The 26,221-nt window shown below is 53.5% G+C and overlaps 10 protein-coding genes across 10 annotated transcripts; 1 reads left to right on the forward strand and 9 right to left on the reverse strand.

Annotated features, from left to right (window-relative positions):
- Positions 1 to 291: 291 nt before the first annotated feature.
- Positions 292 to 2,231, reverse strand: PG994_004700 (uncharacterized protein; the record flags this gene model as incomplete). The annotated part of the gene is given in 4 exon segments (XM_066856109.1): positions 292 to 706; positions 717 to 1,441; positions 1,571 to 1,903; positions 1,983 to 2,231. The coding sequence occupies 4 exon segments, from the start codon at positions 2,229 to 2,231 to the stop codon at positions 292 to 294; spliced, it is 1,722 nt and encodes a 573-aa protein (XP_066718276.1).
- A 1,039-nt stretch (positions 2,232 to 3,270) lies between these two features.
- On the reverse strand, positions 3,271 to 5,347 carry PG994_004701 (mucin-1; the record flags this gene model as incomplete). Its single annotated transcript, XM_066856110.1, has 5 exons — positions 3,271 to 4,007; positions 4,067 to 4,097; positions 4,147 to 4,533; positions 4,642 to 4,928; positions 5,326 to 5,347. The coding sequence occupies 5 exons, from the start codon at positions 5,345 to 5,347 to the stop codon at positions 3,271 to 3,273; spliced, it is 1,464 nt and encodes a 487-aa protein (XP_066718277.1).
- Positions 5,348 to 9,418: 4,071 nt separating this feature from the next.
- PG994_004702 (uncharacterized protein) lies at positions 9,419 to 10,482 on the reverse strand (the record flags this gene model as incomplete). The annotated part of the gene is made up of 5 exons (XM_066856111.1): positions 9,419 to 9,486; positions 9,557 to 9,655; positions 9,747 to 10,131; positions 10,194 to 10,319; positions 10,450 to 10,482. The coding sequence occupies 5 exons, from the start codon at positions 10,480 to 10,482 to the stop codon at positions 9,419 to 9,421; spliced, it is 711 nt and encodes a 236-aa protein (XP_066718278.1).
- Positions 10,483 to 11,459: 977 nt separating this feature from the next.
- On the reverse strand, positions 11,460 to 11,810 carry PG994_004703 (uncharacterized protein; the record flags this gene model as incomplete). Its single annotated transcript, XM_066856112.1, has 1 exon — positions 11,460 to 11,810. The coding sequence occupies one exon, from the start codon at positions 11,808 to 11,810 to the stop codon at positions 11,460 to 11,462; it is 351 nt and encodes a 116-aa protein (XP_066718279.1).
- A 2,306-nt stretch (positions 11,811 to 14,116) lies between these two features.
- Positions 14,117 to 14,869, reverse strand: PG994_004704 (uncharacterized protein; the record flags this gene model as incomplete). The annotated part of the gene is made up of 1 exon (XM_066856113.1): positions 14,117 to 14,869. The coding sequence occupies one exon, from the start codon at positions 14,867 to 14,869 to the stop codon at positions 14,117 to 14,119; it is 753 nt and encodes a 250-aa protein (XP_066718280.1).
- Positions 14,870 to 15,076: 207 nt separating this feature from the next.
- PG994_004705 (WD repeat-containing protein) lies at positions 15,077 to 17,165 on the reverse strand (the record flags this gene model as incomplete). Its single annotated transcript, XM_066856114.1, has 5 exons — positions 15,077 to 15,599; positions 15,664 to 15,987; positions 16,077 to 16,483; positions 16,621 to 16,827; positions 16,980 to 17,165. The coding sequence occupies 5 exons, from the start codon at positions 17,163 to 17,165 to the stop codon at positions 15,077 to 15,079; spliced, it is 1,647 nt and encodes a 548-aa protein (XP_066718281.1).
- A 589-nt stretch (positions 17,166 to 17,754) lies between these two features.
- PG994_004706 (RWD- RING finger and WD repeat-containing protein) lies at positions 17,755 to 18,677 on the reverse strand (the record flags this gene model as incomplete). The annotated part of the gene is made up of 2 exons (XM_066856115.1): positions 17,755 to 18,460; positions 18,571 to 18,677. The coding sequence occupies 2 exons, from the start codon at positions 18,675 to 18,677 to the stop codon at positions 17,755 to 17,757; spliced, it is 813 nt and encodes a 270-aa protein (XP_066718282.1).
- A 989-nt stretch (positions 18,678 to 19,666) lies between these two features.
- On the forward strand, positions 19,667 to 20,413 carry PG994_004707 (uncharacterized protein; the record flags this gene model as incomplete). Its single annotated transcript, XM_066856116.1, has 4 exons — positions 19,667 to 19,719; positions 19,827 to 19,915; positions 20,032 to 20,148; positions 20,229 to 20,413. The coding sequence occupies 4 exons, from the start codon at positions 19,667 to 19,669 to the stop codon at positions 20,411 to 20,413; spliced, it is 444 nt and encodes a 147-aa protein (XP_066718283.1).
- Positions 20,414 to 21,056: 643 nt separating this feature from the next.
- Positions 21,057 to 22,332, reverse strand: PG994_004708 (uncharacterized protein; the record flags this gene model as incomplete). Its single annotated transcript, XM_066856117.1, has 3 exons — positions 21,057 to 21,140; positions 21,164 to 22,082; positions 22,142 to 22,332. The coding sequence occupies 3 exons, from the start codon at positions 22,330 to 22,332 to the stop codon at positions 21,057 to 21,059; spliced, it is 1,194 nt and encodes a 397-aa protein (XP_066718284.1).
- A 1,406-nt stretch (positions 22,333 to 23,738) lies between these two features.
- Positions 23,739 to 24,407, reverse strand: PG994_004709 (uncharacterized protein; the record flags this gene model as incomplete). The annotated part of the gene is made up of 1 exon (XM_066856118.1): positions 23,739 to 24,407. One exon carries the CDS (start codon positions 24,405 to 24,407, stop codon positions 23,739 to 23,741), a length of 669 nt encoding a protein of 222 aa, XP_066718285.1.
- Positions 24,408 to 26,221: the final 1,814 nt, after the last annotated feature.

The raw sequence follows: 26,221 nt of genomic DNA on the forward strand, positions 1-26,221 counted from the left end.
TTTTTCTTTTTCTTGGAAGGGTAGAGGGAGACTGGGATTGATGAAGGATTGGAGTACATCAGTGCTGCACGGGGCCCCTTTCCCGGCACACACACAACACTCTCTCGCTCATTGGATTTTGCCCCTCCCCTGTACATGGTGTATGTTTGATTATTAACCTTGTCGACCATAGCTGTAACAAATGAACTAAGCAAGGCTTTTCCACATGTACATGAGCCATTCGGTGATTCTCTTCGTGAAGTACTCCTCACTGGTTTAGTCAGTCCGGCCAAATAAACCAACGGTCAAAGCTTATACTCGCCGCCCACCAAACCCAGCCGCCAGCCGTATGGGTTCTACATTTGGTCTCGTCATATGTCTCGTCGCATCAAATGCATCGACCACCTGGCAACCTGCATGCCGCACTTCGACAGCTCCCCATCTCTGCTCCCTATCGATGACCTTCCACTTCTTCCCCTCCTTCCTCATCTTTTCTTCTCCCTTACTACCTTTCTTGTCAACGGGAGCATCATCTTCCCACTCCCAAGCACCGAGTTCATCCACCAGGGCTTCGACGACCCACGCGTATTGGACCGGACGCTGCTGCTGCTGCTGGCGCCCACCAGCAGAAGTAGTAGTAGTGGAGGAAACAAACACCTCGGCATCTTCCCCTCGACCGCGGGACCTTGGTGCAGAGGAGATGCAGATCGAGAAATTGGGCGAATGTCTGCCCGAACGCGGGCTTGTTCTTGCGGCTCAGGGCATGGGCCGTCGTCACGGCGTAGCCCAGATGCGAAGGGGGCGGCGGGTTGAAGATGGAACGGAGGCTGGGGTCGAGCGGCCTGGGCGGCTGCTCAGACTCTTGCCGTCTTGGCGGCTGGGCCGGGTTTGTCGTAGATGGGGCCGTCGAGGAGGAGGTGATATTGAGAAGGAGGATCAGAGGCCCGGCGGAGCGGGACAGGTAGCGAAGGTGGGAACTCAGGAGCTGCAGAGTCGTGTGGGCGGATGTCTTGTCACGGGCTGTGAAAACAGCCGAGAACAGACTTGAGGTGTGCGTTATGAGGATTATGTCAGGGAGTCCTGGAGAAGCTGCGGGCTCTTGCTCTTTCGGCGGTAGGGTCGGCGGTGATTGTTGACAGCTTCGAGCTGCCGGCGACCGTGGTGCTACTGGTTCGTCCGTGGTCGCCGAGGGTACCGGTGGAGGAGAGGAAGGTTGGCGGCTCGGCGCTGCTGCTGCTGCTGCTGCTGCTGCTGCTGCTGCTGCTGGCGCTGGCGCTACGGGCACTGGTATTTCTCCCATAGCTTCCGGGGGTAATGATGGAGTAGAGCGGAGGGACGATAAAGGAGAGACGAAAGTAGTAAATCGTCTTCCTCTTCGCTGTCTTGTACTTCGGTCCGCATGCGTAAGGGCGGAAGCTTGGTGACTGTCGGCGGCGACGGCGACGGCGACGGTGGAGGCGGCCTTTGCGAGGACGCTGGTAAGCCCCTGCCGGGACCATGAACCGTCCCAGTATCCTCCTCCTTGGCCTCCTCTTCGGCCTCCTCCTCTCCCTGTGGTATCGTTCGGCTCTGCAGGCCTTTCATCCTCCACCGACGCGGCCGCGGACTCGAGCTCGCTCAGGACCTCCCACAGGCCCTCGATATCAAAGACTCGGGAGACCGATATCCGCTCTAAACACTGCCTTGTAGCCGCATCGACCACATCTGGTGGACTTCTGGGGCCACCGAGCTTCAGCTTTGCCTGTACTTTGATGACATCTCGCAGGTGAGGCAAGATGGTCGGAGCAGGCAGCGTAGTGATGACAGCCGCGCGGAGTACGGGAGGCTGTTGCTGTCGCGCAAGCTGCCCTGTTGCTGCTGTTCCCGGCCCTCGACCTCCTGGAATGCTCGCGAGCACGCTGTGCGCTATAGTCTGCAAGCCAATCTGGACATATATATATATATCGATCAGAACGCCAGCCCACAGCAACTGCCAAGTAGATATCTAGTGCAGTGATACTCACCAAAAGTCCCGTATCCATGTGCTCAGCACTGATGCCCACAACGGACCCCCGCTCAAAGCCGCGCCCGCCGAGGACCTGGCGGTCGATCTCCGCGCAGCCCGTCGACAGCGCGCCGCGGCGGTGCAGCTGCTCCCTGCGCGCGACTTCGACATCGAACAGCGTAGAGCCCGAGATGGGCTCCAGCGGGAAGTGCGAGCTGGCCTGCGACGGCGGCGGCGGCGGCTCGTCGTCGTTGTATGCGCTTTCCATGGCGAAGAAAGGCTTCTTGAGACGATGTCTGACTCTACAGGAACGTGTGTTCGTCAGGGACCTGGATTGCGTCATGATTGGCTACGAGGCCCTGTATGTCCACTTAAATCGGGTTTGCCATCTCACCTCGCATTGAGAACAAATATGACTGCATTATCGACATTTACTCGCTGCGATCAAATCGGAGTGCCTTAGGTAGGTAGGTAAAGCTTAGCCAAGGTACCCCAACCCGCAGGTACTTCTATGCACATGCGCAAATCCGGGACAGCCCAAGCCCAGTATTTGGCCGTCAACTTGGAAAACCACAGTTCAGTAGCTTTACGATAGAGGAATTTGTAGAGAGTTGGGACCAGCAGATTGAATCGAACGAGTGAAAAAGATACATTAATACATATGTTGTTCAATCGACCACTATTATCGACTTGCGGGCTTCCTGAAACTCCATGCACCGACCGCCCCTGACAGACGACCGACGGCTTCATCGGCACCCCCTTACTTATGTAGGTGCCTCTGGCCCCGCGTCTCGTGGCTCTCGGTTGCATATTCGCCCTCCCCTTTTTTTGCTTCACTCTACTGGAAAGAAGCTATCTAGGTATCCTGACAAAAAGACCTTTTGAAGGAGTGCCGAGGCGAGGACATCCACGCTGTACCAGTCGCGGTCAACTGCCTTCCTCGTTTTCGTAAGTTATGGCAAATCAGTCCTGTCCTCAACCAAATAAATATCTAAGAATGCAGACGCGGCTAGCTGTACCGGCCTGACCCTGGCTGAGAGCAATCAAGCTCCGCCGAGACCAGCCCGAATCATAACCCAGCCTAGCGCAGCCCATGTGTAGAAACAAAGTGTCTTCATTCTGCTTCTCGCCTCTTTAGGACCCCTGAGACCACGTCCAGCCACGTTCTCGCCAAACGTGGCCACTATGCGTCGGTTTGTTTCCTGCTTCCTTGCGGCTCTCCTAGACCGCTTGACCGGGAGTGGGTGGCGCAGGAGATGCATGAGGCGGGACCTCGGGTCGCTGTCGCTTACCACCCTTCAAGCTCTTCATGCGCCGAGGAAGCCACCTCCTTGCAGCTTGGCTGGGGCCTCATTGAGGCTATCAGACGTTGCTCGTCGTTCGAGACCGTAGGGGTCCTGGGGACCGACCGCCATCGGCTGATCCTGGTGACATTGGGCCGCCGTTCTTCTGCTTGACTGTAATGCGCTCCGAATCCTTGTCAAACTCGTCGAAGAAGGGGTTTCTCTCTCCAGCACTATCCCCGAGCGCGGCCCATAAGCGGCCTCGGGGTTGGTGAAGCGACCTCCGTTATATTCACGAGGCTCACGAGGCGGTCGGTTGATACCTCGGATCCTTTGAGCCAGCGACTTCTTTCTCTGCAATCCTCCATCCATGTTCTCTTGTGCCGCCTCGGCCTCCCGTCGTGCGATGGCGGCGCGGGCAGCCGGAGTTCCTTCCAAGAAGGTCGAGGTTCCCAGTCCTATACTCTCATCTCCGTGCAAGATCGACCCTCGCTGCGAAGGATCAAAGATAATCGGTTCGCCCCTGCGCTGCCCGTTGATATCATAACCGTTTCTGTCCTTGCCAACAAAGTTGTAGTCCTTGTGGGCTTCGTCGTCATGGTGGCCCATGAAAGTGGCATGGTCGGGTCTCGCAATTCGGAGGCCCTGAGCCTCCAAGCGAGTTGTTGAGGGAGCCCTCAGGGAATGCTTGCATGGGCGCACGGCGACCGCCGCGGTTGCGGTGGGGTTGAGAGCGTCAAAGGGACCATCGTGATGGAAAACTATAGCACCATCATGTTAGAAGCGATACAAACGACATGGACGTCTCGCAAATACTCACGTCCGGTGCCGTAGATGCTGGTGGCATCCAGCTGGTCAATCAAGTCGAGGCGTTTCGGGTTTCTTCGTGGGGTCCTTGACGTCCTTGTCATCCTTTCTTTCGCGGTGTCGTCGCTCTCGCTCGCGGCGTCTCGTCTCGATCAGCTTCCTCTCTTCCTCGGTCAAGGGCGAATCCATAATAGACGTGTCCGAATTGCGACGCGGGCGGCGTTCCGGACGTCTTTCGGCACGCTTGGAATCGAGCAAACTCTTGTCGCCGCCAGTAGAAGCGTGGGGTCCATGCATCTTCCGGGCTCTCATTGCTTCCTCCTGAGATCGAGAAGGACGGTGAGGGGGTCCGCCACGTGGAGGTGGGCCACGACCGCGCGGTGGCTGGTTCTCGCCTCTAGGAGGACGTCCAGGCGGCGCTTTGTTCATAGGGCGAAGCGGTGCCTTCTGTGCACTCTGTTCCTCAAGCGTCAGGTTGTCCTAAACAGATAGGTCAGTGACAGGTGCTACTGGCGGCAACACGCGAGGAAGCATCATGTGGGAAACAAAAGGTTTGGTGGAGGAAGACACATCTGGGTAGGCACTTACAAACAACTCTGCGGCAGTAGGTGACTTTCCGTCTTTAGACGCCATGCTGTCAGGCGACTTTACTCGATCAATGGGAAATGCTGGTGTGATGGTGTTGTTTGCGTTGTGATCGAGGAAGGGATTTCTCGAAACTGGGCGAGGAGGAGGGTCGTCAAATGGTGAGCGTGGTGGAGGCGGAGAGAAGCTGTTGGATCCGTTGGGTGAAGGAGCGCCTCTGCGAAAGGGGTTGTTTGACGAGAGATTGAGCGTTAATCCAGGGGATCGCCCAGCAGAGGAAGTGGGCTGGCCTATGGCAAGAAGCGATTAGGACAATGGTTAGCGACCTCTTTTATCAGTGTGCACCGGCAAGGGGGGGGGGGGATGTCAAAGGCAAAGGGCATCCTGAAACACCAAGCTGCTCAATCGAGACAGGAGACTGGCCAGCTTGAGTGGACCGCCGCCAATGCCCAACCTGCGAAAAGCGTGCTGATGCGTGGCAGTGTGTATCTGGTCTCCACTGGAACCAAGGCAGCCCGGGTATCAGGATATCGAATAATAAAAGGGGGACACGAGTATGGCCTTGCTGGGAGAGGGCGGGCGATCGATCTGGTCTGGTCTGGTCTGATCCGCTTGGAAACAAAGCTGGGGGAGGACAAGACAGGGAACCAAGGTGCCACCCCGTCAAGGGAATGCAGTCGTCCTTACCTGAAGAATGATCGGCAAACATGTTTGTCGAGAGAGGGAAGGCAAACGGTACAGATGCTCCGGTGGCCGATATATATGTCTATCAATCAACCAAGTCAAGGAATGGAGGAAATGGAGTTGGTGGTGCGTGGTAGTGGTGTGGGTGGTAAGGATGCGATGCGTATAACGTTGCTGTGCTAATAATCCACAGTGCGGTGGTAATTGCGCACGCGGCTTCGGAAGGTTAAAATCCACCGCCTGACCCCAACCAGTCGTTGTCGAGAACTTGTCAGGGTTGTCAAAATCCAAGACGCTCGTTCGAACTGTGATGAGACGTTCGGGAGATACGTCAATTCCTGAGGGGGAGGGTGTGATGTAGATCGTCGAGTGGGCGAAGGGGGAAAGGTGGGAGAGGAAACAGATTGACAGGGAATTTTCCCCCGTTCAGCGACAGCCTATGACGTGGGTAGCCGTATTGACTGCGTTGTGTAGCTGTGTCGCGGGAATGCGGCTACCTGCGTCAATAAATGTTAAGGGTTACGCCTGGAGCCAGGCAGGTGGGTGACAAGGCGTTGGTGAGCGAACAGGTGGGTTAGAATAGATAGGGAATTCCGGGATCTCGACGTCGAAAGAGACTTTTTGGTCATTGCAAAACCACACCAGACGATTCTCGTTCGCAGGCGTCGCTGGTTCTCTGGTGCAACTTCTGGTTGGGGGACTCCTGAATTTGAGTTTACCCGCTTCCCAACGGGTTAGGCACTGGTCGTCGGAAATGCAAGGGGTTACGGCGGCGGCTTCTGGGTGGTTCGCAGGCGGCTCTTCTCTCGTTCGTTCTCCCTTCTCACTGTTTGTTCTCCTCTCTCTAGACTGTCTCTCTCTCTCTCTCTCTGTCTTGGGCGCTGGACCGGGGCAGGATGGATATGGATGCCCCCGGGAGGTGTATTTGGCGATGTCCAGTCCAGTCCAGATGCGGGTGTTGCTAATGGAGTATCTAATGGGAATAAACCTAGCCGGGAAATGTGGGAGATTGTATTTTAATCAAGCGAGTGAAATGAATTGAGAGTTGAGAATTTCCCCCTGGGCTAGAGCCAACGGCTTTTGTTGTGATTCTCAGGAAGGCCCCTTTGGCTAATCACGCTGGTAATCTGATCTTGGGCTTTTTTAGGTTAGGTGGGCGGTCTCGGGAGCGATCAATGGACTCTAGCCGGCTTCTGGTAAATGTTAGGTGGTCGAAAAGCGGGGACCGGGCCAGCTCGAGAAATAAAAATTGGGGGCCTCGACTGGATTCGACGGCGTTCTTGGCAGCACCAGGGTGGAAGAGACACATGGGCTTGGGGAATTGCACGGCCAGGACGGGATTTTATTAAATAAGGCCGTGAGGTGACAACAAAAGTGAGAGTGGGTGCTGGACGACGATGGTGGTCAAGCTGAGTGAGCGTGAGAGTGAGCGTGAGAGTGAGCGTGAGAGTGAGAGTGAGAGAGCGAAAGCGAGAGCCGAAGTGAGGTGTGGTTGCGTAAGGTGAATCGCAAGGGCGAGCGGATGGACGGGGGTTGAGAAAGGGAAGGAGAGTAGGAGAGACTGGGAGGAACCAGCAGACTGGGAAGGAAATAGAGGATAACCTTTTCCTCAACGAGAGACACGACACTCGCTCGCTCACTCAATACAACATCGCCTGATACAAGCTTGAGAGGAAGGAATAGAGGCGGTCTTGCCTTCCGATGAACCCTGTCCGGCTTAATGGTCCATTAGCTAATAAGCTCAGCCGGTTGAGCCCAGCCAGGATCCCGTGGGTCATTATACGCTACATACTCATTAAGGTGGTATAGTCAGGATTATGTAATGCATGTACAGAGTACGGATAGAGGACGGCCTATATCTTTTGATTCCGAGGCGGACGGCGGGCGCCGCAGGCGCAGGCACAAGGATCACAGACACGCGCAAAGTCGAGACCGACCACTAATCAGGTAAAGGGGGGCGAGTAATTAGCCCGCCATCAGAGCGTCCGGGGAACTACCTGAACTCGGGCTGAACAGGCAGACGAACTGTTGCGGCAAGCGAAAGTCCCTAATGGACCATCTCAGACTCTCAGTTGGATTAACAATCATTTTAGCCAAGATGAGTCAGTCAGGACTTTGTCTGAGCCCATCCACGGGCTCTTCCCGCAAATAGCTGTAGAGGAAGAGGGAGTCGACCTCGGTCGCGTTTGCAGAGTAGTGGAATCTCTCTCATTAGCCTCCTGTATTCTCGTGCTCGCCTATTTCGACAAGCGGATCCCGAGCAGCTACTATAAGCCTACTAGCTGGCTAGACGCTCACGAGTCACTTGAGAAGCACAGTAGCACTTGTTTGGCCCGAGCAAGCGATCATGTTTTGTTCTATTGTTGAAACCTTGATGCATACACTGCACGGTACGCACCGAGCTGCCAATACTGGAAGTCGAACAGATTGGACGTTTGCCAAGACACGGCTCAGGAGGAATAGTTTGAGACTCGGACAGCTTGATTCTACATACAGTAGCATGTAAAACACTTGAGACGAACTTGCCTGTTCACATTGCTGCTCACTGATATGCCCGTCCACTGGGCAATGGTTTGATATTGCATAGTGAGTCCTCCTTACCTCGTTGCGTTGTGTCGTGTAGCTCGTTCGGCAGTCTAGGTCGTATCGTATTGCATGCTTACATTGTAGCAGAGGCCAGGATCACCTGATAACACGAATTATTTATTGGCAGGCCCATCCCGTTTGACAGGATCCCTGTGACCATGCAGCCAACATTGGGTCGGGGGAAAAGCTGGGAAACATCTGAATTCGAATTCGGTAAGTACCTACGGATTGATTTCCATTTTGCAGTTCCTTCTGGGAATTAGAGTGTTTATGCATCATGCCCACTCATTACTCGTTGCTCATTACTCGTTGCTCATTGATTGTTGCATGTGATTAGGTAAACTTGGTTCTTACATCCCACGGCGACAGCGCTCATCAATGCATCTCGATCTTGCTTGTTGATCAGCCTAGACAACCTCCCGCAAGATCTCATGCAGCCATCTTGGTCGCACACGTAGCGTTGTAGGCCATACCCTTTGAAGTCCGAGGCCATTGCTAATCCCATCTGGGCCCTGGAAATCTTCCACCCCGGCTTCAGGTGGAGCTTGAGAGGGGTCGTGGCCGACGGGTGGCAGTCTTCTAGCTCGGATTAGGACCCCTTTCGATTAGCTGGTCCGTATCCATTCTTTTGAAGTTGTAATGCCATTTTCACCGCTGTCAGGAGAGTATGCTGGATGCTTCGCTTCACTGCGCTTGGTCGCCTTTTCTTTGTCTCGCTCTTTATTGTTGCGGCTGTCGCGCAGGTCGCTTCGGTGCAACGAACCCCTCAAGCTTTGGCTCCAGGATTCAGCATCCTTCCAGCTTTCCGGCCAGGCGCATTTCAGCCAAATACTCTAGCGTTGAAAAGCACCTGCAGTATGTTACCTATGTTACCGTTGCCTGTACTTGTTACATGTTTGTAATTATTGGGAGTGGCGCCTTCCAGAACCTCTCTTCCTTCTACCCGGCTACAGTATCTACTAGGATATACTCGTACTGTATAGGAAGCAAATTGCGTGCAAAAGATCGCGAGAAGAAGACCCTGAAATCCACATGTGGGAATAGCCTCTCCCTCCTTTCCCCCCTTCTGCTACTTATATTGCTCCTAGTAAAGTGCCACTAAGTTAAGTTATTACATTGCCGTATACCCCACAATCACTATGTAAGCAGGTATACACGTATGTATGTAAGAGGTAGGCAATGTGCATCCTGTGGGGTAGAATTCACCGCCCGTGAGATGGCATGCGAGCTGCAGCAGGGGTCACCCTTTTTTTTCTCTTGCTTCTTTGGGTCAAAGTCCGTAATGGTCTAATGAGGCTAAGAGGTATGCATTTTGATCACGTTGTGCGGGATTACTTTCCCTTGCGACAGACAGACGCAAGGTCTACCATGGCGAGATAATATCCCCGAGATGGGCTGATGGGCTACAGTTGGGTTGCTAGCTACTGGCGATGCGATACACTTGAAGGCATCCAGCCATACGCAAGCCCGTTACGGTACGAGGTATGCGACGTCAATCTTGGCTTGCTTTTCACCAGGGTAACTGCAATGGTGTAGACAAGCCGGTTCCTAACACCGGTTCAGCAGTGCCAATGTCACCTATCGTATGTTAGCTTGGCTCAATACAGCATAGATTCGTATATCATGTTCCTCGGCGCCATGCCATGACTTACCTGGTCCACGAGGAGCCCAGTATCCCCGGACTTGTTCATGTCGAGCTTCTCGGCCCATTCCACTAGGCTCTTCGCAGCCTCATCGGGGAGCACAGCTACACAGCGAACAATTCAGTTAGCTCGGCCATGCAAAATACAGCACACCACAGCATAGCACGGCTCTACTTTCTGCAAGGGAATGCTTACCTCCGCCAGCGTCCCAGAACTTGTCAAAGCCGACCCCCTTGGTCATCTCTGTGCGCATGAAGCCCGGGTGTACAATACTAACAATAACCTCCTTGTCCTTGAGGTCGAGGCTCAGGAGCTTGCCAACCATGTTGAGTGCGCTCTTGCTGGCGTGGTGGGCGTAATTGCCGCCGCCCTCGGACTCGTGGCGCAGCGTGATGCTGCCGGACTCGCTCGAGACCAGTACCACCTTGGTACCTTTCCCCAACAGCGCGGCGTGGGCCAGCCGGTGCACGATGAAGACGGGCGCGATGGAGCTCGTCGTGTACATGGTCACCTCTTCCTGCCAGTTGGGGCCCTTGTCGGCAGAGAAGTCCTCGGTCGTGAAGCGGCCAGCAGTGATGATCTATAGGGTTCCTAGTATAAGCAATGCGCTCGTCCAGTCCAGCGGATACGGTTTGTACAAACCACCAAGTCGAGCGGCTGTTGGCCTTTCAGCTGCCCTGTAAGCGTATCTCCGACATCCGGCTTCAGGAGATCGATTTTGGCAGCCACTTGACACTGCTTGGAAAGCCGTCCGGTCCGGAGTCGGATCTAGTAGTGGCGTATACTGTTGTCGAAGGTTGAGAAGCATATTGCTTCGTCAAGGAAGCACCCGAGCCCTATGCGTCGTTAATGACTGCAGCCGCAAAATGCTACCCAACAACTCCCACCGTCTACTTACACGCGTGGCGCCAACAATCAATACGGAAACCATGGTAGGGGATGTTCACATCGGCTCAAGTTTTACAGGCTCTATATCTCTGGAGATCCTAGGTTGATGTTTCGTAAGGTTCAGGTAGATGTTAGGAGTGAGGTTGGTAATGAAATCGAGTTCGTCTACCGGTGGTGACGTCGGTGGAGGTGGGGCAGCTGTCGTACCTGCAGTTGAGTTGGCAAGCACGCAATCTGCCCGTGTTAAAGGTAACCGGCAAGTAGGAGGTAGATCAGTATGTGACTGTGACATAATCATCTTTACTTGATGAAGGGCAATGCGGCATGCCAAGCAGCCAAGAATAACTTTGAAAGTAGGAACAATAGCAGTAGCTTCAATAGAAACAGAGGGTTTCCCCCAAGCGTCACGCACTTATTACTTCCAGTACCGTCTTATCCCGAACTATCTGCAATCATCACCTAATACTTGAGTTCAAATACGATCACGTACAATCGACTGGAAAGCAAACAACGCATCGGCTCTGGTGGTCTCTCAACAGATTCCGCATCCTGCATGATTCCTTCGGGCTTTGTCCATCAGCATTCTTGTGTCTCAGAAGAACTGGAGATGAGTCGCTTGGGCCTCACCACCTTCACGAACGGGTAGAACAGAACGATGCTAACCAACCCGCCAAGATAACTTATTATTGAGAATCACAAGCATATATATGACAAATGAAATCAATTAATCTATACGTCTGTCTGTTTGCCTCTTCCCATTAAGGAGGCCACCAGCAAGCCTAGCTAGGAGCTCAGGCTCGCAACAGCTGTAACTGTCCATGCGGCGAAGAAACCAACGCCACCATAACTCCCGTATCGTACAGCTCTTTCCCATCTGCTTCCCCTCCCCGCCTCCTCATCAAGGCGCTGACCCTCTAGCTTGTCTTTCAGACGCAAGTGCCGCGGCAGTGGCCAGGATCGTAACTACAGTCGACGTTGCCATCCTGGTCGCAGTGGCAGTACGTCGAGCAGATGCCCGTGTCACACCAGATTGAGTAGGGTTTTATCTGTCGCCCAAGTGGTGGCACTCGATGTCGTCGAAGTCGCGCCAGCGGAAGTCCACTCTATCGCGGCGGCGTTGACCCGATCCTCTGCTCTCGCGGCCTTGTTGTCCGGGGTGGGAACGACCTCATGAGGGGGGAAGTGCATGGTCTTGTACCCATCACCTTGTTGCGTATGGGTGATTGTAAAGGTGTTCCCCGGCCAGCTGCCTGTCGTGTGGTTGTGCGTGAAGGTCCCGGCTGGATAACTGAATGTCTCCGTGATGACAGTGCCGCTACTCTCGGCCCCATTGCCCGTGCATGTTGGAATGGGGTGGACTGGTTCTGCCATGACACAATCGTCTTTATAGTAACGAAGGTTGTAGGGGCACCCTGGCGCTTCTGCTCGGCGGGACGGGACTCGATGGGGATCGCAGGCGGGGGCGCCATGGGGTGGAAGAATATCCCCACTACCAGGGGTCACACCAAGGGGCTCGGTTGGTACAGGCACAGGGGATAAATGTGGCTGGCACCGAAGGCAGTGGTACAGACCAGGTGGTTGGCTTGAGTGTGACTGTATCCCAGGGGAGCGAGATGGTTAGCCCAGAGAAGGTGAATGCCTTGCCTGCCGCAGTTGACTGCGTGGTGGAATCTGAGCACCGCGACATGGTATTGGTCAGGTATACCGTGGGCACTGGGGGAAGTCCACCTGTTTCCGTATGTTGATCTCCGTTGTGCGAGCCTGTGACTTTAGGAACGTTGGGGCCATCTGGTCTCAACGTGGTAGTGTGGGCAGAAGTGGCAGGAGAGGAGTGCCAGCAGCTGAAGGCATTGGGGAACCATGTGTGCTCCGGTGGTCGCTAAGGGAGGAGGTGACAGAGCCACCAGTTGGCATGGGGAGCGTCTGCGTGCCATTGAAGCTCCAAGAAGTCCTCATGGGGTGGTGAGACCCGGGCAGGTGAGAACGTATGGTACGGAGGTATAAGAGGAAATGCTGTTGTGTGGGGTCGACTACAGTCGTCTGCCTGCTGAAAGGAGGCGTGGGAGCTGGAGCGGTAGGCAAGGAACTGACAGAGACAGAACTGGTGACATGGCTGGCAGAAGAATGGCTGGTCTGGGTACTCGAAGAAGCAGCAGTGAGAGCAGTGCTGTTTTTGCCGTAACTGTAGCTTGCCTGTGTCTGGACAGCAAGTAGGAAAGTCGAAATGGCTACGAGCAGAAACTATTGGGCGCGTTAGTGATTCAGAATGATACAAGATTCTCCCCGGTACTAAGCTTCATCTTAGCGAAAGAATTTGTTTTTCAAGGATAGTGTAACGGCAGTGTCCGACGTTTACTAGGGACCGAGGACGTTAAACCGGCGCCGAATACGTTTGGCGGGTGTTCCCTAACGTTAAACGAACGTTGGACGACGTTCAGTGGATGGTGCGAGTGCCACACGACGACGAACGAATCCAAACGACGTGGAGCGGGTACTGCACGATAAGCGACGGAGTGCTAATGAAGTTGATTGAGTATGTGCAACGACAACCGAGTCCCGAACGAAGAGTAACGAGCTTGCGTTAGCTAGTAGTCTGCGGCAGCAGGGACTACTAAGGCGGCAAAGAGAGTGCAGTAGTCACTGCGAGGGGATAGTAAGTGCAATAAAGACACCGGATATGGTGAAGTCTGAGAGACGGTTGGTGATGGAGGTTTGGAAGGGAAGGAGGAAAAAGAGGCTTGAGATCTGGGGGAAGGGGTGTTTATATACAGATTCAGAATGTGTGAATCCAGTAGCTGACGTTGAATGTAGCAAAGGGCTGCTGCGTGACTCCAACTGGAGCCATCTATTCAATGGTAGAGTGAATATATAGGCAGATAGGTCCTTCAAGTAGGGGTAGTGAGTGCATGTACCTCTAGGGGTTCAGGGCATGCCCCTTCTGATTGCACAAGACGTAGCGGCCTCGCTAGAATTCGATTTATTACGCAATAGTTCTAAGAGGTGATGTGAAGATTGCAATCTATTTGAGTCATACTAAATGAGTGTGAGCTGTACTCCATGCAGTTGCGGCTGAAAACCCATGCTTGTGGTTGATGCCATATTGTGTTTTTTGGTCTTCCGTATCTGGAGCCCTTTGTCGTAATGTCAACAGTTTCTAGACGAAGACATCGGAAATGCAGAGTATAGCAAAGCATCGCACAGATGATTACTCTCTAGACAGCAATGAATACATGGCGAAGTGGTCCCTCCAGGCGTTTGACTCGCCCTCAAAGAACTATAGAACCAAGGAAAGGGCATGGCTTTTGAGGAAGTTCGCTATGATGGGATGTGATGGGCTATCATGATCAAACCAGCTGTTCACGGAAAACCGACATGATGCCCAGGAGCAAGGAGGCCCGGCAGGACTGTAGCTTGTAGTGGTTATGTCACGCTGGATTGGATATCTCGAAGCTCCATGTTACATCCATATATATACGCAGAATCCAACCCATAGAATAGCAAAATAAGCTCATTGCCTGTTCAAATCCTTGCAATGCCACCTCAACGCCGCGCCGGACCAGTGCATAAATCGTACAGCACACAAAGTCGTAAATGTAGCACAGTATATAGGTCGCTCCCTCTTCTCTTTCTGTCTCTGTCCAACTCCTGGGCAGTAACACTCAGTCGCAAAAACTCCCCTATCGTCTTGCGAGACCTGAAGATCCTGCCCCTCCGCCACCGGGCCCTGCCTTCTTCCTAAGACTAGCCGAGCTTCCCCACTGACCCGCCGACTTCCGTAACCGATTGCCCAGGCTGATTCTAGCAGCGCTGAGCGTCGGCTGGCTATCGACGTTCAGCAAGGGCTTGCCCTGGCCGTCCGCCGCCGGGAGCTGCGAACCGCTGGCCACGCTCTCCCAATCATTCTTGTCGATGGAGTTTGCCCGTTTGTGGCGACCTCTTCCTCCTGCAGTGATTGCAGAGGCATTGTTGTCTAAATCCTCGGAAGGTTTACGGAGCTTGCCCTGGCGTAGCGCACCCATCATGGCGGCCCATCGCTCCACCTGGCCGTTGCAAGCTTCTTCGGCACAGTTGCATTCGTCGCCAGCAGGGCACTCCGTCTCACCCATAGAATGCCACTCCGCCAGGCAAGCTTCGTGGAGGGCACACCCACAGCCGAGACACGGCACATACTGGGCGTCTAACGGAGCAAGACAGTACACGCAGAACAGTCGGGTTTGCATGCGCTTGCAGCGCTCGCAGGTGCCCACTGCGCCCCCTGGCGCTGCTGTTCCGTAGGTGGATCCTATGGGATCTAGTTGTGTCTCATGAATTCGACAGTATCCAACAACATCGAGGCCGCGTCCAGAAGAGAGTACTCTTGTAGATGCTCCTTCTTTGCCAGCACTATAGGCGAGGCAGTTCCCTTGATGCACCAGGGTAGTATGACTCATGTTATCGGGACTGTGGTAGGAGCTTGGGAAGCTTTCCTGCCCAAAACTATCGAAATGCGACATGGAGGGATCCTCTTTCAACACATTGAACTTTAAAATCTCAAGCCGTGCCAAGGGATGGTTCCACATATGAAGCATCTCTGCATATGCATACCGGTATGTCGAATATGCCGTCTCTCGACTTGGCTCTAGCAGGGGTGTTGTCATTCACCCATCGTCATCAAAGATTGACTGATCTTCTATCTCCACAGAGATGCTATTGATCACAGAAAGCGGAATATCGTCCTTCCGTTGCTCATCATCGGAGTACGAGTTTCGTGTTGTTAATGCTGGTTCAGATGTTGGACCAAGAATCATCGATCCACCCCAGGTTACATTGGGAGTGAGGTTGGCTAGGATCGCCTCTCCTGGGCTTGGTCGTTTCTTGGTAGGAGGCGAGGACGAGACAGTATTTGTAAAGGGTCGCGGAAAGCTAGAGGCGAATCCCGTGCTCAGAGCAGTATTGGCGCGACGGAACAGTCGGGGCTCTGGTGATGTTGAGAGACTTTGAGTAACGTCGGCATCTGACATGCTATCGCGAGGTGTAGTTTTTGGTGGAGGTGTCCCCCAGGTGGATAGGAGTTTGACCCCGGATCGCCTAGCCAGTACCCTTCCCTCAGACCCATAAGAGCCAGGGATGTGAACAGGCGTGTGTATTGTGCCGGGAGTCGGCACTCCTGAGTTGACGTGGCTTTTGTAGTTGGTGTTAGTATGCCACAGCGACGCATCGGTGGAAATAGTCCAGCGAGAAGGACGGGGCCTTCATCCCAAGAGGTGTCTCAGGTTGCGTCATGTGAGATTCTGCGTATGCGACGCCATCTTCAGTAGAGGCTTCGCTGAAGACGCAAGAGAGCATTGCCAGCATTTGTACATCGGCTGCTCGCTCAAAGTAATTGAACAAGTCAGTGATGAACTCTTTGGCGAGTGGGTGCAGGCCCCATTTCACCTTGCCTGCTAACTGGTTCTCCGAGCTCCCTGGACTTGTTTTGCCATCTCGTATGTGACTGACAATGTTTTTGGCCACAACGAGGACCGAGCTATTCCGTGGCGTCTGCTCAAGCAACTCGAGCGGTATATCCCTTCGGAGCAGTAGCGCAGCGTACCTCCAAACATGGACAAGGTCATATCGACCATATTTGAGAGCTACTTCTGCATTGTGCTCACAAACCTTGGCCCGTCACCAAAGATGGAATATTCTTGAGCTAGTTCTTGTTTCGATGGCAGAAGATCCGACATGTCGTGGAGTGATATAACATTCTTGGGTTTTGTAGAACGACGTCTGCTTGTGCCGGTCCCGGTGCCGGTCTCTACCCCTGTCCCTCCACCACTAGAGCGCATCGAGTAGCTACCACTAAATGTCTTTCTGAGGCGTCTTCCAGGCGTGTACCACATGCTGACCTTGTGCATATATGTTTCCTCAGAGTCGCTCGAGCTTGATGAGTCGTCTGCATCCTCGGAATCGGAATGGTCGCCCACCATCGAAGATTCATCCAACAAATGTCTCTGTCTTGGGGGAGGAGTTTCCTGCTGCAATCTTCCGAATCCTGCGAACGTTGGCTCACCCTTGGGACGTTCCTTGAATGTGTCGGTGGGAGTAAATAGCAAAGCTTTGGCTTTTTCTTCCTTTGAAGGGAAGAAACAGACGAGCCTTCCGTCATTCGACCATCGTCCGCCGCGAAGCCGAGGTATAGGGGCACCGTCGCTCGATTGACCGGCGCAAGTGTTGCATCAAGCTCTACGCTCGCGGTCAGCTCCTGGGACATGCTTGCTGAGCCCCCAGCGGGTATCTCATCCGCTTCGTCTTCGCTTGAGCTTTCATCTGCGAGAGGATCGAGCTCGTCATCCAAGTCTTTGACATTCTTGAAGAAATTGGTACTGCTAGAGAGATCGGTTTCGCCGAGAAGGTAGGTGAAAGCAACCTCCAAGCAGTTTTGTTTATTCTTCGCAAAGCGATAGGCAACCTGATTTACCTCTTGATCAATCTTCTTGTACGTTTGCTCCGACATTAGAGCGGATTTCTCGATCAAGAACTTCGGTGCCTCGACTTGGGGTAGCTACTTGGCACATCCACCTTGACTTTGATGTAGATGGTTTCACCTTCTGTGCCCCAGGGGCCCTTTAATGAAGCATCAAGTATGAGGCCAGTCAGGTCAATCTTGTCCCACTGCACATTCGGCAACTGCTGACTAATTCTGACAATCTCCTCTTGTAAAGGCTCTGGTTCTTCCCAATGTCCGTGGAAACCGGAACCAAACATGGTGGAATCCTTTGATTCCTTCCTTAGAGGTACTTCCCTTGTAAGCTCTTCTTTCTACTCATAGTAATGCCTTTCATCCAGCCGAGTTGATCAAGGCTCCGGTTGGCTGCCTTCCCTGTGGATGATTTTGCTTTCATCGAAGGGCCTCTCCAAGATGGCAGGGAGCCGGTTCGAGACTGTTGTTGAGTCTGCATTCCCATAGTTAATGCACTTCGCCTATACTGCGCTCCTCCGCTACCGGGGCGTGGATCACTCATGGTCGCCGACCTTCTCTCTCGTCTCGCGTTGTCGTCAACGGAGCGGAACGTCTTGTAAGTGGCTCCTTTTCGGGTGAGTATGAGCTTTTTCACCGCGGGCCCCCCTTTGACGTGGCCGACAGTCTCAAGTATGCCGGGATCAACTCTGTTTAGATGCAGCTCGTTATCTTCACCCCACGACACGAGCTGAAATTCGCGATTATCGATCCCATCATCGGATATATTCCCCGGCCTCTCCACAGAAACTCCTTGGCCTTTTGGCTCCCGTGCCCAGCAAATATGTTTACAGGATCGGCATGGTGGTGGCCGGCTCATTTTCACCCCTGCGGGTATTATACAAATAGAGGTTCCCTGGATCGCTCTGAGGCATAGCCAGTAATCCCGAGCCGAATGGGGGTGTGCCGTGCTCTCCACACCGGGAAATCCGTCCGAATGATTCGCTCAGGTTCATCCGACACGCCATAGTCCCAGAACTTGATAGACCTGTCCAATGAACATGTGACCAGGGCAGTAGACCGAGTACGATTCCAGTCGAGGCCATAGATCTTGGACGTATGCGCGTTTATTGACTTCAGAGGCTCAGAGGGCTTCCTTTCGTCCCAGATATGAAGCCACCGATCATGGGACGAGGCTAGGATGAATGGGTCCTGGCGATTGTACTTAACCTGCGTGGCACCAGCGAACCAATCGCAGTATGTTTGTACAGGCTGCCGCGGCCTCCGCAGATCCCAACCATGAACGTATCCATCTACGGCACATGTCGCAAGGATATCTGGATGGTGGGCTGAGAAGTTGATATCGGTGATAGCCCTGCTATGGCCTTGAAGTGAGTGCTCTATCGCACCATTGGCAGAAGCTTCCCTCAAGTTGAGGTTCCAAATCAAACATCGGTGGTTTGCCGTTGATGCAACCCAGTAGTCACGAGCCGCAAAAGGCGACCATTGAACATCCACCACCAGCCAGGGCAGGCCATGACTGCTCAGTCTGCGAGGTCCACTGTAAGGGGAGTCCAAGTCAATAATAGCAAGACCTTCAGGCCTATTCGGTTAGGAATGTCAGCTACCTATGCACGAAGCAAGTATGTCAAGGCATATATGCACTTACGAAGCAAGTGCAACATCGCGACCCGAGGGGATATCGTGGCCGACCCTACAAGGCCCTCAACACAAATTGTTACATCGGCATCAAAGGTCTCGCTGTCAGCAGCGGATTTGATAGTCTTGCCCTTCTTGGAAGGATCGAGAAGCGATGGCATGGTGAGTTCCGGTTAATAAGCTATTCCCCTGGAGCTCAGTTGGCCTTGCATCAGGCAAGCAACCTGAGGCTGAGATATATCGGCTTTGAAGGTGGTGCAGCTTTCAGCTCCGACTCATGGTTGCGCGTGTTTGGCTCGTAGAGATCCTATCGAGCTCTGCATGACTTAGAAAAGGAGATGTGTAGCATCACCATGCATCATGCATACGATGGCGCCAGAATGGTCAGAATATTATGGTGTGCTTTGCGATGGTGCCAATTGTTTGTTTGATGAATTTAATATAGTTGATGGATGTGACGATGGACATTGAATGAGCGCCTCCTCATGTCCAAGCTCCTGGAGATGCATCACTGCAGATGCATGCATAGTACTATCAAGCAATTGCATATGTCAGTAGTTATGCAATTCCAGCTTCTATCTAGTCAGGTCCATTATTGGAACGAGGGGCAACCGTGATTATGTAAAGCATCTCTTATCGTCAAGTGCATCCTCACATGATGCATGAGGTACTTAGATAGGTCAACGTGTACTGCACATGCTTGATTGTTCAATGCTTGCTGCCTGTATTTAGACAAAAAATGCAAACCTCATTCCAACCTTTACCAATACCAATACACAGACTGCATTTGCATAGAAGTAGTTGGGGGTCATTTCTATTTTTATCTACTTAGAGTGAGTGAGGTGCCTTCTGTTCAGCCGCCAATGATAGGTACCTCGAGCATAAAAACCCCCACCAAGCTTCACCTCCAGCCCACTTCCAGACTGCAGCCAACTATCAGAAGCAGAGCCGCCTCTCTCTTTGACCCCACGATTCCGGTTCCCGGCCCCAGCCAATACAGCTTCTTAGACACCTTCTTTGCTTCTAACCCCTAAGCTCAGCGATTACAGGAGAGTTCCACTCACCTTTTCTTCCCAGCAAAGCCCATTACCACTCGTTACGACTCGTGTTCCTGTTCCGAAACCAGAATACCCAGAAAACCCTCCCCAAAATGGCGCTTCCCAAGCGCATCGTGAAAGAGACGGAGCGCCTCATGTCGGAGCCGTAAGTCGCATGATCATCTACCTCCAACAACCTGGCCTCCCTCACTTTGCATAATGATGCGCGATATGATAGGACTTGTGGACTAATTCTGATGCCTACATCAACAGTGTGCCCGGCATTAGTGCTGTACCTCACGATGACAACCTGCGATACTTCGATGTCGAGATCCACGGACCGTCAGGATCGCCATATGAGGGTGAGTCCCCGATAAGCTCAGCCTCCTCTCCGCGACAAAAATGCATACCGTTTTAGTCGCCGACAAATACGAGTATATATCTAACTAACCATAACCAACCAGGCGGTGTCTTCAAGCTCGAGTTGTTCTTGACCGACGACTACCCCATGGTGCCCCGAAGATCCGCTTCCTCACCAAGATCTACCACCCCAACGTTGACAAGCTGGGCCGCATCTGCCTCGATGTTCTGAAGAGTAAGTATCTCACGCACATCTTGGGAGCTTCAGCCAACCAGCCAGCATGTGACTAACATTCATTGCCACCCTGCCAACAGACAACTGGTCGCCCGCCCTGCAGATTCGAACCATCCTGCTGTCGATCCAAGCCTTGCTTGGCGCCCCCAACCCGGACGACCCTCTGGCCGCCGATGTGGCCAAGGACTGGAAGGAGGACGAGAACCGCGCGATCGCGACAGCGAAGGAGTGGACCAGCAAATACGCCGTACCTGGAAGCAAGTAAAGGCGGGAGGAACGAGCATCAGTTGCACTTCCCACTTCCCCAAGCAAGACAGAAAGAAAAGACCTAGAAGCATACTATGAAGAGACGAATCAGTACACAGGGTCGCCCTCAAGCAAGCACGCCACCTCAGGGCAGCAAGTCTCGAGAGCAACAACACCATGACATCCATCTGATGGCATAGAGACTAGGTTATGAAAGACGAGAACCACGAAACAAACACACCTACCTTTTTTTTAATCTTGAAACGAATTGAAACGGAATGGTAGGTTAGGCCGGAGGCAGGGCACGAGTTGGGTTCTTCCTTATCTTGGTATGGCAGACGCGCATTGATATTTCGGGGACCGGGTTTCTCTTTCAGTGCTAAAAGTGTTCGTTACTAGATAATGGGTCATATACGTCCGCTTCAGTTTTCCAGACAACCTGTAATAGCGGCCGCGGTTGCGGTTGCCGCTGTTTGCCATGTAGCAAAGGTATATTCAAGTTCCATATGTGCTCCAGTGGTTATTGGTGATTCAACATTCATTGAGAGAATAGCTAGTGCGTCTTATAAAACGCTAGTTTAAGTTTATAGAGTAATGTACATCTCACCCCCCAAAGCCAGCCAGCGTATGTACATTCCAAATCACGTCTACATCTACGACGCCTACGTCTCTCCGAAGACGAAGACCCCCTTGCCCTTCCTGAACCCCTGAAGCGTCCCCTGCACCGCCTCGCGCAGCGCGGCCTCCTCGGTGTCCAAGCCCAGTCGACGCCGACGACGGGGGTGTCGCGGAACTTGCCTTCGCGGATGAGGCCGAGGATCTCGTTGACCGTCTGCTTCTTGCCCGCGGCGTCCCCGTCCGCCCACCGGCTCAGCCAGAACCCGACGAAGCGGATGTCCTTGAAGATGAGCAGGCCCGTCGGCAGCGCGACCGGCTGCCGCGACATGCCGCCGTACGTCACCATGGTACCGCCCACCCCGAGCGTCTTGGCCATGGCCTGCGCCGACTTGCCGCCGACGCAGTTCATGCCGAGCCGGATGCTGTCGCCGCCGCTGCCGCCGAGCCACTGCTTCAGCTGGTCCTTGAACTCGCGGCTCTGGAACTCCTCGTCCGTCACCACGTGCGTCGCGCCCAGCTCCATGAGCTCGGCCTTGAGCGCCTCGGTCGCCTCGGGCGTGTCGCGCGCCCGCACCACGTTGATGCTGCGGTACCCCCAGAGCTTGGCCAGCTGGATGGCCGCCCGCCCGACGCCGCTGTTGGCGCCGTTCTGGACGAACCAGTCGCCCTCGCGCAGGGCGGGCTGGGCGTAGTCCCGCAGCATGCGGTAGGCCGAGCAGGGGTTCACGGCGACGGTGCCGGCCTGCGTCGGCGTGAGCCCCTCCTTGTCGACGGGCAAGACCGCGTCGAGGGGCGCCACAGCGTGGGTGCGCCAGGTGCCGAACCCGGTCTTCGCGGGGATCACCCAGTCGCCCTTCTGCAAGTGGCCCGCAGAAGACACGACCTCGAAGACGCCCTCATTGCCGGGGATCACCGACGGTTCCGTTGTGCCGATCAGCGGGGAGAAGCTCGGTTTCACGCCGTATGTGCCCTGGATTGTGTTCACGTCGGCCGGATTGATCGGGGCGGCGAGGGCGCGGAGGAGGACCGAGGAGGAAGGGAGGCTCGGGGAGATGGAGTGCGTGTGTAACCTGTAAAAGGCTTATTAGCAAGCCACAAAAGAGAAGTTGTTGCAGTGCTTAGTACTTACTTGAGTACATCACTGGGTTCTCCGAATTTGGTGAAGACCAGTGACTTGGCCTGTGTATACCCGTACGGTCCTGACTTATGCCGTATCTGGCCCAGAGTGGTGGCTGCCGCCAGTTTCGACGTCGAGGGCCGAGCTAGACATCTCGGAAGGGCTGCGACAGTTCGCGCCGCCTGCGGCCGCATTGTCACCATTGTCGCAGGTTGTGGTATTTACAAGTGCTCTGAAATCATAGGTCATCAAGCTGCTTCCTAGTACACGCAATTGGGGTATTGAGGTTTAATTTTGGCTGTTGTGGTGGTTGCTGTTGAAGAGCTGGAGGGCTGCTCGATGGACGACGGGAGCTTTTGGGGAGAGCTCCAGCTCTTTCGGCTGTAGGGGCTCGGCAATGACGTTAATCTTTCCTAACAGTCTTGCCCCCCCCACTGCCCGCTGCCTGCAAACACCCCCAAAGTATTCCGAAACGCCGGACGAACAGACGCATCCCCTCCTACCCTATCAGGTCTCTCTTCCCCATTGGTTCAGGCTCTCAGTATAGAAAATGTATAGACCGATAAGCTTTTGCAAGTATACCAATGTCAGTTGTCCTTCAGCGAATCATCATCAAGCCCGATGTTATTTCGCCTAATGGCCATATCAGGGCAACTTTACGAGTCCTTTGATGGCCAAGATAGACGCATTTTGTAAATACTACCAAGACCTCCTTTACAGTACCATTTTATTGTCGACTTGAACGCTGAGAGTATGCGCGCGCGGTGACAGCACCGGCGTATACTGGCGTCACTGGCCCGGCGCGAATGCGACAAGTTTTAAGATGCGAACCTCAAAACGCCTCATTTCTATACACTTGGTGGCTGTTCGATATCCTGGCTGTGTTTTGGAGTTCTATACGTTCAGGACAATGATGTGAGAGCAGGCGGCCTGTTCATAGTAAGAGATTTGACAAATCAAGTGCTCTTCACGCACCTGCAGAAACTGCTGTCTGCATTTACACAGTCAATCAGCATTCTTTCTAGATCCGAAATGAGTACGAAGTAATAATAACATTTGCCTGTCGCTTTCATACCCCATGAAACGTAGCATTGGACGTCGATAATCCAAGCTCGACTAGCACAATCTGCCTCCTATCCACCCTTCAGGTCCCGAGACGAGGCTCGAGAACACATATCCAAGAAGGGAGGTTCGCCTATAGCACCCACCCTTTTCTCAATCGCAACTGGGGGCGGCCATGTGTCCGTGGTCGATGATGAACAATGAGTGATACATGATCGTAAGTGAGCGGCTGCGTTCTTCAAGATGGTATTGTGGTACAACATATGCTAATAACGAAGGGGAATAGTCCAACCAATGAAAAGAAATCAAGGAAAACCAAGGAAAAAATGACGCTGTATGTCAATGAATGAGCTCGTTCTGAGCTGGGTATCTCTTATCTTCACTTCCCAGGTTCCAATCGAACCTCACTCCACCCGCGTCCTCCCATGAACACAGGGATGTTCTCGGCATGGAACAACATGCCATTCTTACGCCAACCGAGACTCTGGGCGAGTCCAGGGTATCATGTCGGCGCCGGCTCGGCGAAGGAACAGTTTCTTCCGCGCAACTACTTGATCTCCTTGAAGAGGTCATCGCCCATGGACGTGTCGACCTTCGTCTCCAATGCGCTTAACTCGGGTATCATGGGCGGGGGCGGGCCCGACGGCTTCTGCGGTGCCTCGTCAAAGAGTGGTGGTGCGGGTGGCTGTAGAGTGTGTTGTTCGACTGTTGAATTGTTGTTGGATCGTAAGCGCCTGAACCAACCACTACTCCTCTTCGATTTCCTCTCCTCCGCCATGACGCTGGCCGTGCGACTGGGCGGCCTCGAGGTGCTCTGGTCGCCGGCGATTGATGCATGATCGTCATAAGCGTTGTGCAGCAAGTTCTTGCTGAGCAGACGCCTAAGACTGCCCCGCGACGACAGGGTGGGGGACGCAGGAACCTCATCGGCCGCGCGCTTCACACCGCCAGTTATTGTCGTCGTGTGGACGGCATCTGAATGGGGTGCAGTATTCGTTTCGACGGCATTACCATTCGCGGCCCCATTGGGCTCCTTCCTCTCGCCACCGACATCTGCTACTGTAGGGGTCTTGGGCGGCGTCGGAACCTCTTGTACTGGCGACGGGATAGGCGGTGGGATATTAGTGCCGTCCGTCAGAGAACCAAACTTGAAGTCCAATGCCGGTAATTGGAAGCGCTTGGTGCCTACCGGCTTTGTAGTCGTAGAGGCGGGCATGGTTGGTGATTGGTAGTGGAGAGGCCGAGTATGCTAGGATTCAAAGGTGACGGGTCCAAGACGCCGTACTGTGGTGAAATGGCAGATGTCTGCTGCTATCGGTGACTGATGATGAATTGGGCCAAAACCAATGAAGGGACCACAGAACAATCTTGCCACTAGAATGATATTCCTGAGGGGCGCACGTTGAGGCGAGCCACCCGGTACGGACCGTGGCGGTTTTTGGGCGTCGAACGTTGTCAGTTCACAGGCACTCTTTCAACGGCGCGTTCAGCAGCGGGGAGAGGGAAAGCGACACAGAGCTGAATGGCCGCAACGCAATTGACAATGTTGTTGCACAGAGAAGAAACAATCACACAAGCAAGCCCTCAAGGAACACAGAGAGTGAGCGACGAAGGCGGCTGGCAGGGTCTGAGCGACAACCTAAGAGAATGAAAGGGTGGCGCGCGGGCTTCGATGCCGTCTTCCCCAATACGATTGAGTGGAGAGAAGAGGGACGACAAGACGAGAGTGCTGGAGAGGAGAGCCAGGGGTAAGGATGTCGGAAACTACAATTGGTGGCTGAGGTACTATGGTCTGCGTTGGTAGCAAGTATCAAATTGGCATCGTGGGCTGCTTTGCAGCAAGTCGGGGATATGTCACCTTTGCCAGAATGATACCTAGCTGCCCATATAGGTGAGTACGTACAGCATAAAGGGTCCCCTGTTTGTTGTGTAATTTGGATCAACAAGGTCTTCTGTTTGTATACCACAGGTTGCCTACCTATATCTAATGAAGTGCCGGCATTGATGAACCGGTGTAGTCGGAGGCATTCATTCATTTAGCAGCCCTTAGCATTCGAACCGCAAGAGTACTTACTTTGGCGGAAGGGAAAAGTACCTGCTTCTCCATCAATGTCCATTAATTCCGGGTTGGAATAAATTGAATTCGAATCTGGTTGACTGGTCCCTTTTTTGCTAAGGCTTCTATGATTGGAATAGGCAAAGCGTGGAGAGGCAGAAAACGGAAAGTGGATATTTGGAGACTGGGGACTGGAGTAGAAGGAAAGGCTGGCTGGTTGGCGTCTGACAGAGAAACCCAATTGGGAAGGAAGGCTAAGATCAGAATCAGGAGGTACCGTATCTGCACCTGCACCTGCGCCTGCATGTACAGGTGTTCGATGCTGTCTCTGATCAAGCCCGAACCACTGGGGAGTTCATGCCGGCCGAGCACAAGAAAAAGGAAGGCATTTTATACGTGTCCTTCTGGACACAGACCCAGTTGGATAAAAGACGATGATTTGCCTAGGTCAGGTCAAAGAATTGATGCATTGGCTGTCATCAGCTTGAGGTTCAAGTACAAGCAGAGGTAGCCAGGCCCCCCAAGGTGGGAGGTGGGAAGAGCGCACGACAACCCGCCTGATATCCGGCCCTAAATCATCAGATGACAGCAACAGGCCTTAACCTTGCTGTTTGCAAGCTACAGAGGTAGGTACGGATACCTACCCTCATTTGCGGAAAGCCGTTTCCGTTTATCCCGCTATCGAAATTGACAAACATCTTCTCTCTCTCTCTCTCGATCGACGGTGAGATACTCATCATCCAGTCTGTCAAGGTTTCGTTTGTTGACTTGCATGCGTGTCGGCACCCTATCGATTTTGGAGCGAGCGTTGAAGGGATTGACCACTCACTCCCTGGCTATTGCTGCGCTGTATTTTTAGAAAGCCACGGTAAGTAAATAGGGGAATGTATCTGTCGAAAGCCCACACGACAGCTAGGAATACCGTGTCATTTTAGCCAGTCGACAGGAACTATCGACAGACTATCTACCAGTAC

The sequence above is a fragment of the Apiospora phragmitis genome (genome assembly GCF_038363925.1).
Source record: "Apiospora phragmitis strain CBS 135458 chromosome Unknown utg000005l:1.0-4161743.0:1.0-4166827.0, whole genome shotgun sequence".
NCBI lineage: Eukaryota > Fungi > Ascomycota > Sordariomycetes > Amphisphaeriales > Apiosporaceae > Apiospora > Apiospora phragmitis.